General features: G+C 46.0%; 1 protein-coding gene across 3 annotated transcripts; it reads left to right on the forward strand.

Annotated features, from left to right (window-relative positions):
- The first annotated feature begins 22 nt into the window (after window positions 1-22).
- Window positions 23-13,987, forward strand: RAD9A (RAD9 checkpoint clamp component A). Of its 3 annotated transcripts, none has more exons than XM_069971165.1 (12): window positions 23-120; window positions 1,732-1,843; window positions 4,964-5,034; window positions 5,364-5,483; window positions 5,730-5,844; window positions 7,424-7,523; window positions 8,038-8,147; window positions 8,629-8,735; window positions 8,991-9,055; window positions 9,289-9,387; window positions 9,808-10,006; window positions 13,435-13,987. In XM_069971165.1, the coding sequence occupies exons 2-12, from the start codon at window positions 1,798-1,800 to the stop codon at window positions 13,516-13,518; spliced, it is 1,116 nt and encodes a 371-aa protein (XP_069827266.1). In that variant the 5' UTR covers window positions 23-120; window positions 1,732-1,797; the 3' UTR covers window positions 13,519-13,987. The 3 variants fall into 3 exon arrangements, with proteins under 3 accessions (XP_069827266.1, XP_069827265.1, XP_069827268.1); XM_069971164.1 differs by lacking the exon at window positions 23-120 and adding an exon at window positions 137-331; XM_069971167.1 differs by lacking the exon at window positions 23-120 and adding an exon at window positions 137-331 and having other exon boundaries at window positions 1,755-1,843.
- The last annotated feature ends 1,891 nt before the right edge of the window (window positions 13,988-15,878 follow it).

The raw sequence follows: 15,878 nt of genomic DNA on the forward strand, positions 1-15,878 counted from the left end.
AAGGGACTTCCGGTGATGTCATGACCATGTGACTGGGAGGAGCCAGTTTGATGCGGGGCCTACCTGTCACGTGGTCCAGTAGAACTCATATTGCATGAAGCCGAGCGAGTTTTTTAAACGGTCAGTCCACAAAACCACCGAGTGCCTCCTGTCTTCCGTAATGTCTGATATGGAACGTAAATCGCTGCAATTTCCCATCGCGCATGCGCCAGTAACACACGCCGCGCCAGTAATGCTCTCTCTAGCGCCGCCCAGAGGAGGAGCCTCGATGCTCCCAGCCACACAGACACGGGGTGCAAGTGTGGGCTGACTGATGACAAGTGGAGATGAGGTACAGTGCGGCGGGAAGGGAGGGTGAACACGTGTTCTATGGGCAGGAGGGGAGAGCTGCTGCACGAACCATACTGCCTGGACTAGATACACTGCGGGCACAGCGCTGGCGGGAGGTGCGGCCTGATCAGCTGTCAGTGAGATCACCTGCGGCCATTAGTGTAACCAGGCTCATGCTGCTCTATGGCTGATGGATCCCAGTGACTGATCTGCTGGTGACCCTGCTCATTGCATAGCACGCTCAGGCAGTAAATGCTGATAGCCTGCGCTCACCGACCCGACTACCGACAGCAGCTGTCCCTGTACTCCATGTAGTGGCTGGTACAGCGTTACTACTGGAGAGACTAGGAGCAGGCAGTACCTGGCCCTGCTGCCACACATCCTCACCTGTAGCAGCTGATAGGCAGAGGTGCTGTTGCATCACAGTGATCAGCTGTTCAGAGCCAGTCCCCTGGATCAGTGGCCATTAGTATTTTTATTTTTCCTGATAAACCTCATTAAAGCCGTACAACAGCAAAAATCTTTTTCTTTCAAATCAACTGGTTTCAAAAAGTTGTATAGATTTGTAATTTTCTTCCCATATGTATCAGCTGCTGTGTGTCCTGCAGGAAGTGTATTTTTTTCAGTCTGACACAGTGCTCTCTGCTGCCACCTCTGTCTATGACAGGAACTGTCCATGTCAGAAGAGGTTTTCTATGGGGATTTGCTACTGCTCTGGACAGTTCCTGACATAGACAGAGGTGGCAGCAGAGAGCACTGTGTCAGACTGGGAAGAAAACAACATTTCTTGCAGGACATACAGCAGCTGATAAGTATAGGAAGACTTGAGTTTTTTAAATAGAAGTAAATTACAAATCTATAAAGTTTTGAAACCAGTTGATTTGAAAGGAAAAGATTTTTGCTGGATAACCCCTTTAAGGATCCATTCAGACCCACAGGATCTGCAGCAGATATGTGTGTTTAGTCATTTAGTTATATAGATATCCTCAGTATCAAACTGAGTATCAGTATCAATCAGTGTGAACGTACCCTCAATGAGATCCTGCTGCGAGTATGTAAAGGTCAGCCCCCTTAACCACCCCTGTACATACATTACTGGGTTGTGGGTACAGAGTCGCTTTCAGTCTCATTTGCAGTAGTATATCTGCCCCAGTGAGGCTACTCGGGGTCTCATCCAGCAGGTACCTCTTTAGGCCGTATACTGCCTGCACTGTAGGGTATATACTTGGTCCCTTATTACATATATGGAAATAAATTTTGGACTATGTCATTTTTCATGTTCGGTTGTCCATAAGAAATTAGAGCAGGTCATGTGACCAGGCTTGTGTGGGCGCTACTACCCAAGGGATAACAGCTACACATGTGCGGCACTGCCTGACTGTAATCTAGTTCTCTTTACAGAATGATTCTGGGTCTTGCTTCAGGCTTCCCTCTATGTGAGCAGCTGTGAAGCTTTGTGCAAAAAAGATGGGTACTGGAGTCAAATGCGTTATCACTGGAAGCAACATTAAAGGTAAGCCAGAGATATGAGTGTGCTGGGTATGAGTGTGCTGCCTTGGTGCCAGGTAAATGCAGATGCCCCGGTGTAGCTGGGTATGAGTGTGCTGCCTTGGTGCCAGATAAATGCAGATGCCTTGGTGTAGCTGGGTATGAGTGTGCTGCCTTGGTGCCAGGTAAATGCAGATGCCCTGGTGTATCTGGGTATGAGTGTGCTGCCTTGGTGCCAGGTTGATGCAGATGTCCGGGTGTATCTGGGTATGAGTGTGCTGCCTTGGTGCCAGGTAAATGCAGATGCCCTGGTGTAGCTGGGTATGAGTGTGTTGCCTTGGTGCCAGGTAAATGCAGATACCCTGGTGTAGCTGGGTATGAGTGTGCTGCCTTGGTGCCAGGTAAATGCAGATGCCCTGGTGTAGCTGGGTATGAGTGTGCTGCCTTGGTGCCAGGCAAATGCAGATGCCCTGGTGTAGCTGGGTATGAGTGTGCTGCCTTGGTGCCAGGCAAATGCAGATGCCCTGGTGTAGCTGGGCATGAGTGTGCTGCCTTGGTGTAGCTGGGTATGAGTGTGCTGCCTTGATGCCAGGTTGATGCAGATGTCCTGGTGTAGCTGGGTATGAGTGTGCTGCCTTGGTGTAGCTGGGTATGAGTGTGCTGCCTTGGTGCCAGGTAAATGCAGATACCCTGGTGTAGCTGGGTATGAGTGTGCTGCCTTGGTGCCAGGTAAATGCAGATGCCCTGGTGTAGCTGGGCATGAGTGTGCTGCCTTGGTGTAGCTGGGTATGAGTGTGCTGCCTTGGTGCCAGGTTGATGCAGATGTCCTGGTGTAGCTGGGTATGAGTGTGCTGCCTTGGTGTAGCTGGGTATGAGTGTGCTGCCTTGGTGCCAGGTAGATGCAGATGCCCTGGTGTAGCTGGATATGAGTGTGCTGCCTTGGTGCCAGGTAAATGCAGATGCCCTGGTGTAGCTGGGTATGAGTGTGCTGCCTTGGTGTAGCTGGGTTTGAGTGTGCTGCCTTGGTGCCAGGTAGATGCAGATGCCCTGGTGTAGCTGGGTATGAGTGTGCTGCCTTGGTGTAGCTGGGTATGAGTGTGCTGCCTTGGTGCCAGGTTGATGCAGATGTCTGGGTGTAGCTGGGTATGAGTGTGCTGCCTTGGTGTAGCTGGGTATGAGTGTGCTGCCTTGGTGTAGCTGGGTATGAGTGTGCTGCCTTGGTGCCAGGTTGATGCAGATGTCTGGGTGTAGCTGGGTATGAGTGTGCTGCCTTGGTGCCAGGTTGATGCAGATGTCCTGGTGTAGCTGGGTATGAGTGTGCTGCCTTGGTGCCAGGTAGATGCAGATGCCCTGGTGTAGCTGGGTATGAGTGTGCTGCCTTGGTGCCAGGTTGATGCAGATGTCCGGGTGTAGCTGGGTATGAGTGTGCTGCCTTGGTGCCAGGTTGATGCAGATGCCCTGGTGTATCGGGTGTTCTGTATAGTTGTGTTCAGCCATACCTGCATCCCCAGGTTGGTGTGTGTACCATAATAATAGTGTACCTTCATGTACCTGTCACGTACCTGTATAGCTGCGATGCTGTAAGTGCATGTTAGACATGGCAGCTACTTTGTAATGTGTGGTGTCTGCTGCTGCTTATAAAGTCATGCAGTGATACAGCTTACAGAACAAGCTCCATAGTAGTAACACTGCTGCACCACTTTCCTTATAGCATGGCACATCTGGCGCCTCCATGTTGAGTAATGTAGCGCACAGGTCACTGGAGGAAGTGACTGGTGTGCCAAGGTGGTAAAGGCATGTTCATGTAGAAGGAATGTTATACAGATTTTTTGAGAGGATAGGCATGTGGAAATCTGCAGATTATCACAGTACCATCAAAGTAAGGCTATGTTCACACATTCTAATAAAACGGCCGTTGTATTACAGCTCAGTAGCGGCCGCATTTTTACACGTTTCATTGCATTATCGGCCGCAGGAATATTACTGAGTGGTTATTTAAATTGCGGGCACCTTTGGGTGTGCCTGCAGTTCAATTAACCATTGACAGACCTCAATACAATGTATGGCCGTGGAACAGCCACTGAGTGAACAGACAGCCGTTGTTCAGTCTGCCGGCCGTAAATAGTTGACATATCAATTATTTCTGCGTCAGTTGTGCAATACATTGTGCACAGCCATCGCTGTTCCCCATAGAATTCAACACAGTGTATTCTTTAATGACAAGAACAGCCATTCTTGTAAAAAAAGAATACAATGTGGGAATGTAGCCTAAATGGGATTTTTAGAAAACTCGTCCACACAACCCCCCCCCCCCCCCCTTATCTGACATGCGTTATAAATAGTGAACATGCAGTATTGCAGTTTATGCTGTGGACACAGTTCAGTTTTTTTTTTTATAAGAATATACAGTACATGGGGGGGGGGTCTCTGTATCAGTTCTACTGTCAGTGGCGGCACTTGATTAAAGGGGGGGGGAGGAGGGACCAGGGCTCAGACAGCCCTGCAGTTTCAAACACGAACATTAGTGGCAGCAGAAACTTACTGCCTCACAGCTGCCACTCAATGTGCAGTATGAGGCTATGTTCACACACAGTATATTTCAGTCAGTATTGTGGTCCTCATATTGCAACCTCAACCAGGAGTGGATTGAAAACACAGAAAGGATCTGTCCACACAATGTTGAAATTGAGTGGATGGCCGCCATTTAATGGCAAATATTTGCTGTTATTTCAGTACAACGGCTGTTATATTGAAATAATGGCCGTTATTTACTGTTATATGGCGGACATCCACTCAATTTCACCATTGTGTGAACAGATCCTTTCTGTGTTTTCAATCCACTCCTGGTTGAGGTTGACCAAATACTGACTGAAATATACTGAGTGTGAACCCAGCCTAATGGTGTGTGAATAAAATAAATATATATACATGTATTTTAATGAAGTTATATTACAACTTTATTTATTTGTACAACGTTATTTATGGTAAAAACATAAATAAATATATTTTACAAACGGTTACTCTCTGGAGTACTAATGGTATGTGTAAATGCAACCTAATTCTTCCAATAACAGACTGAGCTCTGCTACATCTCTGTAGTGCGGTCCTCTGTGTAACCCTGACTTGTCACTCACGTGTCTTTCAGCTCTTGGCCGGGCAATTCACTCCTTATCCCGGATTGGAGAAGAGTTGTACTTTGAACCTTTAGATGATGGGGTAAGAGAACATAACCAACACTTCTTTTTAGGATGACCCCTGTAAATGCCCTGTCAGGAGATAACATCATAAAGGGGGTCTCCCACTGGCATCATGTAGTCATCTGAGGGGAGACAGCCCCCGTTTGTTCATTAGCTATTGGGGCCATTAGTTCTGTTGGTGCAGATAGGCAGTCACCAGCGCTCAGTTCTAGGTGAGTGAGCGCTCACTCTCACGTCTTGTTGAGAGTAGGGGTGAATGTTTGTGGATGTTGTGAGGGGCAATGAAGTGAAAGCAGAAGTCATCATCCTGTAGGTAGATGTGTGACGTTCCTCCTCTTCTCCTTTCAGCTGTGCCTGCGCTCTGTGAACTCCTCGCGATCGGCCTACGCCTGTTTCACTCTCACTCCACTCTTCTTCCACTCTTATGAGGCAACTGGAGGAAGCTGCCATTGTAAGCTCTTCATGAAGGTAGCCGGTGTTCCTACAGGTATATAGATCGGACCTCATGTATGGGAACAAGTGCAGACAGAGAGTGCAGCAGCTCCCTTCACAGCCAATCAGATCCCTTGTTATAGTTTTACCTGCATTAGAAAACTAAAATCTGATTGGTTGCTTGGGCATCTGATGCACTTTGTGTGGGTGCTTGTCTTCATACATGGGGCATATTGTCTTAGGGGGGAGATATATTAGCTAACAAGCTTTCTGTATTCATAGGCAGTGCTGGGCGTCTTCCGCTCCCTCCCTACTCTCGAGAAGACGGTGGAGAAATGTCTGATCAAACTGAATACAGCTAGCAGTCGTCTAGTCATCCAACTTTTCTGCAAATATGGTCAGTATATAGTGTGGTCAATGTCCATAGTGTAATGCATGGTCGGTATCTATTGTAGTCAATGTATATAGTGCAGTGACTGTTCATGTATGTGTATAAAGATAGGTAGAAAAATATAAAAAGAGCACTGCCTTGGTTCCTGGGACCAATATTATATGTAATTATTATTATTATTATTATTCTAGGTATAGTTATTGTCTGTATATATTATATATCTATCTAATGTAGTGTGGTCTCTATAGAATATATGTAGTGCTCAGCCAGTGTATATATTTAGTGTGTGTAGCATACGATTAGTGTATATATAGTGTGTGGTTAGTACGTAGCATGTCTGTATTCTAATACTTTCCATACGCTCATATAATATTACATGACCTGAGACAGGCATACTATTACCATTCCCTGCATAGTTATCTATAGATGGAAGGAAATCAGCGGAAACTTAATTTGTGGCAGTTAACACTTGCAGTGCCTTAGTCTGACCCGATCACTGAACTGACGGTGATTGACAGGACAGGTGTCACTAAGTCTGGGACATGACACAGGCCACAGGGAAGGTTAGTGAATGCATACTTACCTCTCAGAAATGAGAGGTCAATCATTGGTGAGAGGTGGGACTGGGGACCCTCATTATAAACGCGCCTCTTTTACTGCAGCGAGGACATTTAAACAGCCAGTCATATGTGAAATAACCTTCTCTGTGAGTGTTAAGAGCTGGTCCCGCATAATTGTCGACAGATTCCCTTTTAAAGGGGTTATTCTAAGAATAATTTATCCCCCTAGCTATAGGATCGGTGGGGGTCCAACTGCTGGGATTATGAGAATGCCTTTCAGTTGTCACTATTGATAACTTCAGTGTGGCTATTGATAACTTTTAATCATAGGATAAATTCTTAAAAAAAAACACTAATGTATTTTCACCCCAAAATCTAATGTGTGGAACCCAATCAGAGATCTATTCCATGATCTATTTATAGCTAGGGCTGGATCTTTACCATCTAGAGAAAAGAAGGCTACATTACCAACACAGAAGCGAATTCTTTACTGTAAGAGCAGTGAGACTGTAGAAACCCTCTCCTAGAGGACGTTGTTCCGGTGCGCTTACTAAGGCTGGGTTTACATGAATCAGGCGGTGCGGCATCCTTCTTTTGATGACAAGTAATGGCAATAATACATCTGTTGTCCATATAAACCTGGCCTGGTAGGGTACAAAAGGGATATGGACACATCTCCATAGTGTAAAAATATTATCATTATACAACTGGGTTCGGGAGAAGGTTTGTTGATCCAGGGATTCATTCTGATTGTTCAATCTGGAGTCAGGAAGGAAGTTTTTTTTTTTTTTTTCCCTTGGACAAGTAAAATTGTCTTCTATGTTAGCAGCTTAATCTGTAATGGAGGTTAGTGAATATCTAGCTGTATTATTACATTTTATTTGATATGTAATAAAATGCTTTAATAACTTCTGACTTGCTGTTCACATCCGCTCTGTCTTTACATTCTTTTCCAATTCTATTTGATGCAGAATTCTCTGTACATTCAAGTTCTACCAATAAATATTCTATTCTTCTCATTTCAGGAGTTACAAAAACCCATAATCTGTCGTATCAGGATTGTGAATCCCTACAAGCTGTGTATCACCCAGACAGCTGTCCCAATGTCCTGCGAGCACAAGCCAGGTAAGAATGCATCACCTCCGTTATTATAAGATTTAAAAAAGGGTAATCTCTTCTGCAGCCAGGATGCACCCCTAGGCCCAAAGCTCTGCAAATAAAGCAGGTCCAGCTGCAGCATAGACTGCACCATACTGTGCAATACAAATACACCTAATTCAGAATATAGGTGAGTTGTGAGCTCAGTAATAATTGGAAGCAGCATAGAGAATGAATGGAGTGGTGGCTGAGCATGAACACTGCCACTCAATTCATTTGGGGGATAAAAAAAAAACAACCTTCTTATGATCATTGGTTGTCCTAGAGGTCAAATTCCACCCATCAGCTAGTTATCACCTATACTGTGGATTAGGGCCGTATTAGACAGCCCGATATATAGGAGCAACCAGGCACCAACCTGTCTGGTCAGCGCTCGCTTGCTCCTCGTTTCTAGGTCTCTGTTGTACATTTGTTAGCTGAATTGTTTGCTTAAAGGGTTCTATGAGAGTACAAAAAAGGTGTGTTTTATGTATATATTTAGGCTGCTGTCTGATGCGGTGGTGCACTTCCCTCTGACACTCGCTGAGGTAACACTGATGGCGAATCCCAGTGGAAAAGTGACACTCAGGAATTATGTGGAAGAAGACACAGGTAAGGAAAAGATGGGATGTATTTGTGGGGTTATTGATGGTTGAAGTTATCATCTGTGAGCCTGCACAGCCCGGTGTGATCACAAGGTCCCATAATGAGACAAATCAACAAAAAATTGCACCATAGCAAAATTAGGGAAAAAGATACATGATTATTACATTGTTCTATTAAAAAAAAATAATAATCTTGAGAAAACATGGTGGAATTTGTGCCTTCCCATTGACACCAACTGAGATTTCCAGGAAGTACTGGCAGCTGGTCCCATTGAACCTACAAGCAAGGGGGATTGTGGGAAAGTGTCTGCACTGTTGCATGGCAACAGCAGAGTCACAGTCCAGAGAGCAAACCAGGAAGTGATTAGATACATGGCGGAGAAAAAGTAACTTTTTACTACTTGTACTCCTGTACATATATGTATGTGGTACAAGTCTGATTTTAACGACAAGCTACTGCCCCTTTAAGATTTGCCTGTTTTCGATAGATCCTAGTAAAGCGATGCTGACTGAACTATCACTGAGCAAAGAAGAGTTCCTAGACTTCCAGCTGCAGGACCAGAGGGAGATCACCTTCTGTCTACGTGAATTCAGGGTGAGAAATCATTCCCGTTGCACATGTAATAACTTCTAGTCGCTGTTGTATAGGGCTTACCTAAACCAACCCAAGGTGCAAGCCCCAATTTCATGGGGTGAGATGGCCCCTGATCTATCACACATTTTAATGAACAAAAAATAAATCCCTGGGGGTTTAATGCTTTACCAATGAAATTTTTCATGTTGTAAATTCCTCAAATATTTCCATGTTTTGGTTTATAGTCTCTCATGTGATTTTGTTTCTGCATTTCAGGGTCTTCTGGCTTTCGCAGATTCCTGCAGCCTTCCCATCTCTATACATTTTGACAGCGCCGGCTGGTAAGTCCCAGACATGATGCTATCCCTTCTGGTGGCTGATGGCCCAAGTGGCTCCTGTGTCTGGGGCAATTCATGACTTTTAAAGGGGTAATGCCAATACAGTAGTATTGCTTTGATGTGGATGAGCAATGTAATGATTGCTCATACATATCCCCTAGCCCCAGCTGTAGTAAGAATAAATGGCAATATTCTGGAAATGCTTTTGTTGCTGATTTCTCATTGCTTTCTTCTAGCCCGGTTGTATTCACAGTGGATGACACGGTGCTCGAGGCCCATTTTGTTCTGGCTACTCTCTCAGATGCTAATTATTCCTCACAATCCCAGAAACACCGGTATGTCCTCTGTATGACAAATGTGTTGTACTGCAGTCTTCTTAGACACTGTGAACCTTCTGCAAAATGAAGTAGTTAAAGGGGTATTCTGCTAAAATATAACTTTTCATATGTTGCTGCTCATGGTAAGCTTAACAATTCATTCCATACTTGTTATTATCTATCCAGTCTCCCTCCCCCAGTTCTGAGTTGCTGCTTTTTGCTGAACTTTTTGCTTTAACTAGGAAATACAACTAGCAATTATAGATAAAACCCCCAAATCAATGTCTTTTTAATGGTTTCAGAACCTATTAGGTGGGATACCTCTTTTCCCTATGGTCTATGCCTGTAATCACTGCTGATCTCTGTTACAATGACTACTGTTGCAGTCACACTGGTTGGTTTAGTTGTCAGTATTTTTTTTTTTTTTAACATTATCAGGCCTTGCCCGCCCGATGATGATGATTTTCTGGATGATGACCTTGACTACATGATTGCCATGGAGACTACTCTAGCAGAAGCTTCCTCACCACCACCACCACCTAGTCCAACATTCAGTCACCCCGTCCCTGTACATGAAGAGCAGGAACAAGGGAGTGAAGATGAGCAGGAGATCCCGGGGACACCGCCGAATAAGAAGGTAAGAAGTCGTCCTGTCCATCCTCTGATCCCAGCACATCTAGTCACCAGGGCTGGGAGCCATCTCCCCTAACTTTATCTGTCTCCATGGGTTGTGCCACCCTGCCAATGGCGGATTATAATGTGGGCGGTTTGGGCGTCCGCCCGGGGCCCAAGGCTCCGGGGGGGCCCGCGCCGCCCACATTAAGATCTTGCATAGCAGCGCCAGCAGCACATCACTTTCGGGGCCCAATGGGCCCCCGAGTGATGTTCTGCTGTGGCGCGCTGTCGTCGGAGTCCGCCGCGGCACCGCCCCCTCTCTCCTTGCCGTGTTTGCGGTGCCCGTACTTCTCTCCTGGCGGCGTGATGACGTCACATCCTGCGCGCCGCCAAGCAGAGAAGTTCGGGCACCGCGGGGCTGCACTGTGAGCTTCCGGCCTGCTCTCTCTGCCGGAAGCTCACCCTGGCTCCCTGCCGCCCGAATATACCCCCTGCCACCCGGCTGTACCCCTTGCCCCTTAGCTGCTCTCCATGCCGCCCCATCTTCTCCCCCTGCTGCTACCCCCATCATCTTCTCCCCCTGCTGCTACCCCCATCATCTTCTCCCCCTGCTGCTACCCCCATCATCTTCTCCCCCTGCTGCTACCCCATCATCTTCTCTCCCTGCTGATACCCCCATCATCTTCTCCCCCTGCTGCCACCCCCATCATCTTCTCCCCCTGCTGCCACCCCCATCATCTTCTCCCCCTGCTGCTACCCCCATCATCTTCTCCCCCTGCTGCTACCCCCATCATCTTCTCCCCCTGCTGCTAACCCCATCATCTTCTCCCCCTGCTGCCACCCCCATCATCTTCTCCCCCTGCTGCCACCCCCATCATCTTCTACTCCTGCTGCTACCCCCATCATCTTCTCCCCCTGCTGCCACCCCATCATCTTCTCCCCCTGCTGCCACCCCCATCATCTTCTCCCCCTGCTGCCACCCCCATCATCTTCTCCCCCTGCTGCCACCCCCATCATCTTCTCCCCCTGCTGCTACCCTTCATCATCTGCTGCCACCCCCATCATCTTCTCCCCCTGCTGCTACCCTTCATCATCTTCTCCCCCTGCTGCTACCCTTCATCATCTTCTCCTCCTGCTGCCACCCCCATCATCTTCTCCCCCTGCTGCTACCCCCATCATCTTTTCCCCCTGCTGCTACCCTTCATCATCTTCTCCTCCTGCTGCTACCCTTCATCATCTTCTCCTCCCGCTGCCACCCCCATCATCTTTTCCCCCTGCTGCTACCCCCATCATCTTCTCCCCCTGCTGCTACCCCCATCATGTTCACCCCCTGCTGCTTCCCTGCCTTCCCAGCTTCCCCCCCCCCCCTCCCCGGCCTCATTTGCCCCAGCTTCTCCCCCTGTCGCCCCAGCTGCCTCCCTTCCCCAGTCACCCCCAGCTCCCCGCCTGCAGTTGAGTTGGGGCCGGAGAAGTCTTCATGATGCTGCGCCAAATAGAGAGGAAAGGAAAAAGTGAGCGACGGCAATCGGAGAAGACGTCACCTGTGAGTCATTAGTAACTGCACTGTAATCACTTATAGGCTGGGTTCACACACAGTATATTTCAGTCAGTATTGTGGTCCTCATAGCAACCAAAACCAGGAGTGGATAGAAAACACAGAAAGGCTCTGTTCACACAATGTTGTAATTGAGTGGATGGCTGCCATTTAATGGCAAATATTTGCTGTTATTTTAAAACAATGGCTGTTATATTGAAATAATGGACGTTATTTACTGTTATATGACGGCCATCCACTCAATTACAACATTGTGTCAACAGATCCTTTCTGTGTTTTCCATCCACTCCTGGTTTTGGTTGCTATGAGGACCAGACATGAGGACCAAATACTGCCTGAAATATACATAGTGTGAACCCAGCCCTATAGTGTGCAGAGCCTGTGTACCATTGGGGTCTAAATGGGTCAGTGTTTTGTTTGCGGTAGTGTACTGACACAGCCCCGGGGTCACTACAGTACACTAGCGAAAACTTTTAAACTAGAACCCAACTACAACTGCAGGCACTACAACTCCCAGCATATTATGAGGGCTGCAGACTGTCAGTACATGCTGGGAGTTGTAGTGCATGTAGCTGTTGTAGTTTGGTCCTAGGTGCATTATACACTGGATTCTTTGTGGCATATAAGAATACATAGATCTGTGGGGGCTCAGTGCAGGGAAGTGACCCCAGAACATCACTAATAGGGGATAGAACAAAAACATCCCCCCTATCCCCTATTAGTGATGTTCTGGGGTCACTTCTATATACTGATCCCCCTCAGACCTCTGTATTCTTATATACCCCACACAGCCTGCTGGGGTGGCTGGGGGGGGGGGGCCCAGGTTGGGTGGACAGCCCGGGGCCCAGGGTACATTTAATCCGCCACTGCACCCTGCCCATTATGCTCTCTCCACATAAATACATAGAAGCCTCCTGTAGCTTTAGCACACCCTGGGTAGTATGTGTCGTCACCTTGTACCTTTGGTTGCCGGCCCTAGCCGTATTGGTAAGTTCTGTCCCTTGTAAGGGCCTGTGCTTTATTTTTAGATACATATACATGTTGTAATAAAATAAAACAATATAAAATGTGCCATTTGCCTACCACTGAACGGCCACATACATCACAGTAGTAGGCACGTAGCTGTCCACAGTTTTTATACAGAGGTTTGGTCTGCTGCTGAGCCATTTTCTGTGTTGTTACTGTACAGAAGCCGTCACAGGGAAAACTCCCAGGACAGTATTGCCACCTTAACATCCATAGACATCTATAACAAAATGCAGATGGGTTTCAGTGGCAGCATGGAGCATGGAGCCTTAGGGCCAGTTCACATGGAGTAAAGCAGCAGAACTCTCCACCGTGGAATAAAAAAATAAAAGCCATGTACCTTAAAATGGTGGTGACTACAGCTTGTTGTGCAAAATAAATAAAGATATCATATTGCTGCATTAATAAAAGTTGGTTAAAGGGGTTCCACCAATGTTAAAAAAAAATATGCCCACTTACTTCCAGAGATGACAAGACTCGTCTGCGGTTCAGGTGTGGTTTGCAATTAAGCTCCATTCACGTCAATGAAACTGGAGACAAGCTGTATTCTCTGTAGAAAGTGGGCATGTTTTTCTAATGATACCCTCATGGACTAGGCCATTTAAAGGGGTTATGTTCACACACGTTAATGCAATGTAGGACGTTAATTAAATGATTAATTACTGCGATTAAGTGATGCATTCACATTGCAGGTGAACCATGAGTTATCTACCATACAAAATGCAGGTTAACCAATTCAGGCGGTGTTCACGTATGCAATGATCTTTATGGCATTACTGCATACGTGAACACCGCCTGAATTGGTTAACCTGCATTTTGTATGGTAGATAACTCATGGTGCACCCTCTTGCTTTTTCCTGCTTGTTTAGTTCCGGTCTTTATTCTTCGACTCGGTTATCCAAAATTCTGGGCAGACAAACCAAGAAGTTCTTGCAGAAGATAGTGATGGATAGAGCTGCAAATGAAACCTCGCCGCATACTGCTGGTGTGTAGCCAAAGTCAGGACTACAGAACACAGCCGGTCCTCCAGAGCTGGAGCTGACACGTTATTACACCTGTGTATGAACTCCACATAGGATGCATAGCATCAGAGTAAAGATGCATGATCCTGCTACAGGAACATTTCTGCAGAGTTGCAGCACCCTTACAGATTATCCGGAATGTGGGTGCAGGTCCGGGAAGGGTCACACTGTCACAGACTTGAGGTACATGCAGAAGTCTAAAAAATAGAATGGCACTTGGAGTTCATGGCAAGTTATATATATGTTTATGGACACGTACCTTACTGCTATTTACCATTCACATGGTCTGGAGATGACGGGGACTTTACAGAGATCTTCATGATGGATTGTTTGGCAGTGTACAGATGTTACAGTATTATGGAAAGTATGAAAAGCCATCAGATGATATGTATTTTTTTTTTTTTTTGGGAATAAATCATTCCTGGGTGGAACCATTGTCACTCGTAATTCTCTCTTTTTCTTTCATTTCTCTTTTCTATTACATTACACTTATCCACAAGTTGCAGAAGTGTCTGAGCAAAGGAACTATTCTTATAACATGCTAGCGTTGTGAGACCAGCTCACTGTTAAGCCAGACCTCTAATCCGTGCCCCAAAAGGTTCCGACGATCTTAGGAAATCTAAAATCATCCTGTAATCTAGGGAACTCTCTCAACAGGTATCTAGGCTGGACTCGGAAGCCAACAATAGTTGCTAGAAATATCCAAGGGTCCATGCACAATCTTACCCCTCAGACTCAGAAAGAAGTAGTACAAAGGCCAAATTAACTTCGCCTACACCAAATATACTCAAGCCTATTTGCTCAGGTCATGGAAGGAGAATTTCCGTCAACTGTACAAGTGCTGATCCTTTCTTATGGGTGGAAAGTGCACCTGACAAACACTCTCTCCAGTCTCACCGCCAGCTGTCATCCCCTCTAAAGTTATTTTTTTGTTTCGATCGATTAACAACTGCAAACGAGCCCTTTTGGGAACAACCTGAAATCATGGCTCTGCCGACCTTCTGGAAGTTCTACCAGTAACCGAAGCCCCTCCCTCAGGTGACTCCAGATCTTACCCCAATTAAAATGCTGTGACTGGATCCTAAAATAAGCCGTGCATATTCCCACAAATCTCCATAAACTGAAGCAGTTATGTAAAGATTTTTTAAAAATCCAATGTGAGACAGAATATCATACAGAGATTCTACAAAGGTGGTTCTACAAGCCATTGATGCAGGGCTTTTCTGTGTTGACGTGTTGTGTATCTGATGGTGTATTTAGCTACATTTTTTTTATTATGCCCTGGTTTGTAAACCCATAGAATTCTTTTTCTTATGACTCCAGTTGAAATGAAGCAGCGTCTACTGTACACAGGTGAGCACTTTATACGTCTTTTTCTGTATGACATGTCAAAAGTTTATTCTTAAATGAAAGTAACACCTATTTAAAGCGTAACTGTCATGTTTTTTTTTATTGCAGAAATCAGTAGTATATGCGATTTTAAGAAACTCTGTAATAGGTTTCTTCAGCCAAAAAAGCCTCCTTCTGTGCTCAAGAAGCAATCTCCCAGCCTCCCCCCCGACTTCTTATCTGTGCATTATCAAGCAAACACGTCTTCATTACAGAGAAGCCAGTGAAGACGGGCTCTGCTCTCTCCATTGTAAGCCAATGAAGGGGGGAGGGGCCGAGGGAGATGAGGGAGCAGGAAGAGGTGACATGAAGGTCAGCTGTTTGTAGACTCTCTGGGCACCTAAACCGCAGGATTCTGGGGTCAGAAAGGTCAGTGCTTATCTATGAACTTACTGAGAGAAGATTGCAGGGTGTTGTGCTTTGCAGAAATCCTCCGTGCTCAGTCACTCCTAACAGCCCCTCCCCTCTCCATAGCCATATAATGGAGACAGAAATCCTGCTTCATCTGATGTGAGGGGGAGGCTGGGAGATTGCTTTTTCAGTCCAGAAGGAAACTCTTTTAGTACATAAAACCTATTACAGAGTTTCTTAAAATCGTTTGAACTGTTGATATTTAATGTTTTCAGAAAAATGACCCTGAAATGACAGTTACACTTTAAGTGCAAACAGTAGTTTATTGGAAAGCATTCTAGGCGTGAGTTCTTTATACGAGAGAGAGTATTTAGCGTGAGGTAAGTCAGAGGAGTTTATCGATTTGGGTCTGTGAGCTTCTCACATGTGCAGTACCCCACTGGGTTCTGTAGGCCTTACTCAGATTTCTGAAGCTAGCAGTGCATAGAAAATTATCATTTTCAACATGAGTAAAATACATATGTTTGGATTTCATTCAGCTTCTAAGATCT

The sequence above is a fragment of the Dendropsophus ebraccatus genome, chromosome 5, assembly GCF_027789765.1.
Source record: "Dendropsophus ebraccatus isolate aDenEbr1 chromosome 5, aDenEbr1.pat, whole genome shotgun sequence".
Taxonomy (NCBI): Eukaryota; Metazoa; Chordata; class Amphibia; order Anura; family Hylidae; genus Dendropsophus; species Dendropsophus ebraccatus.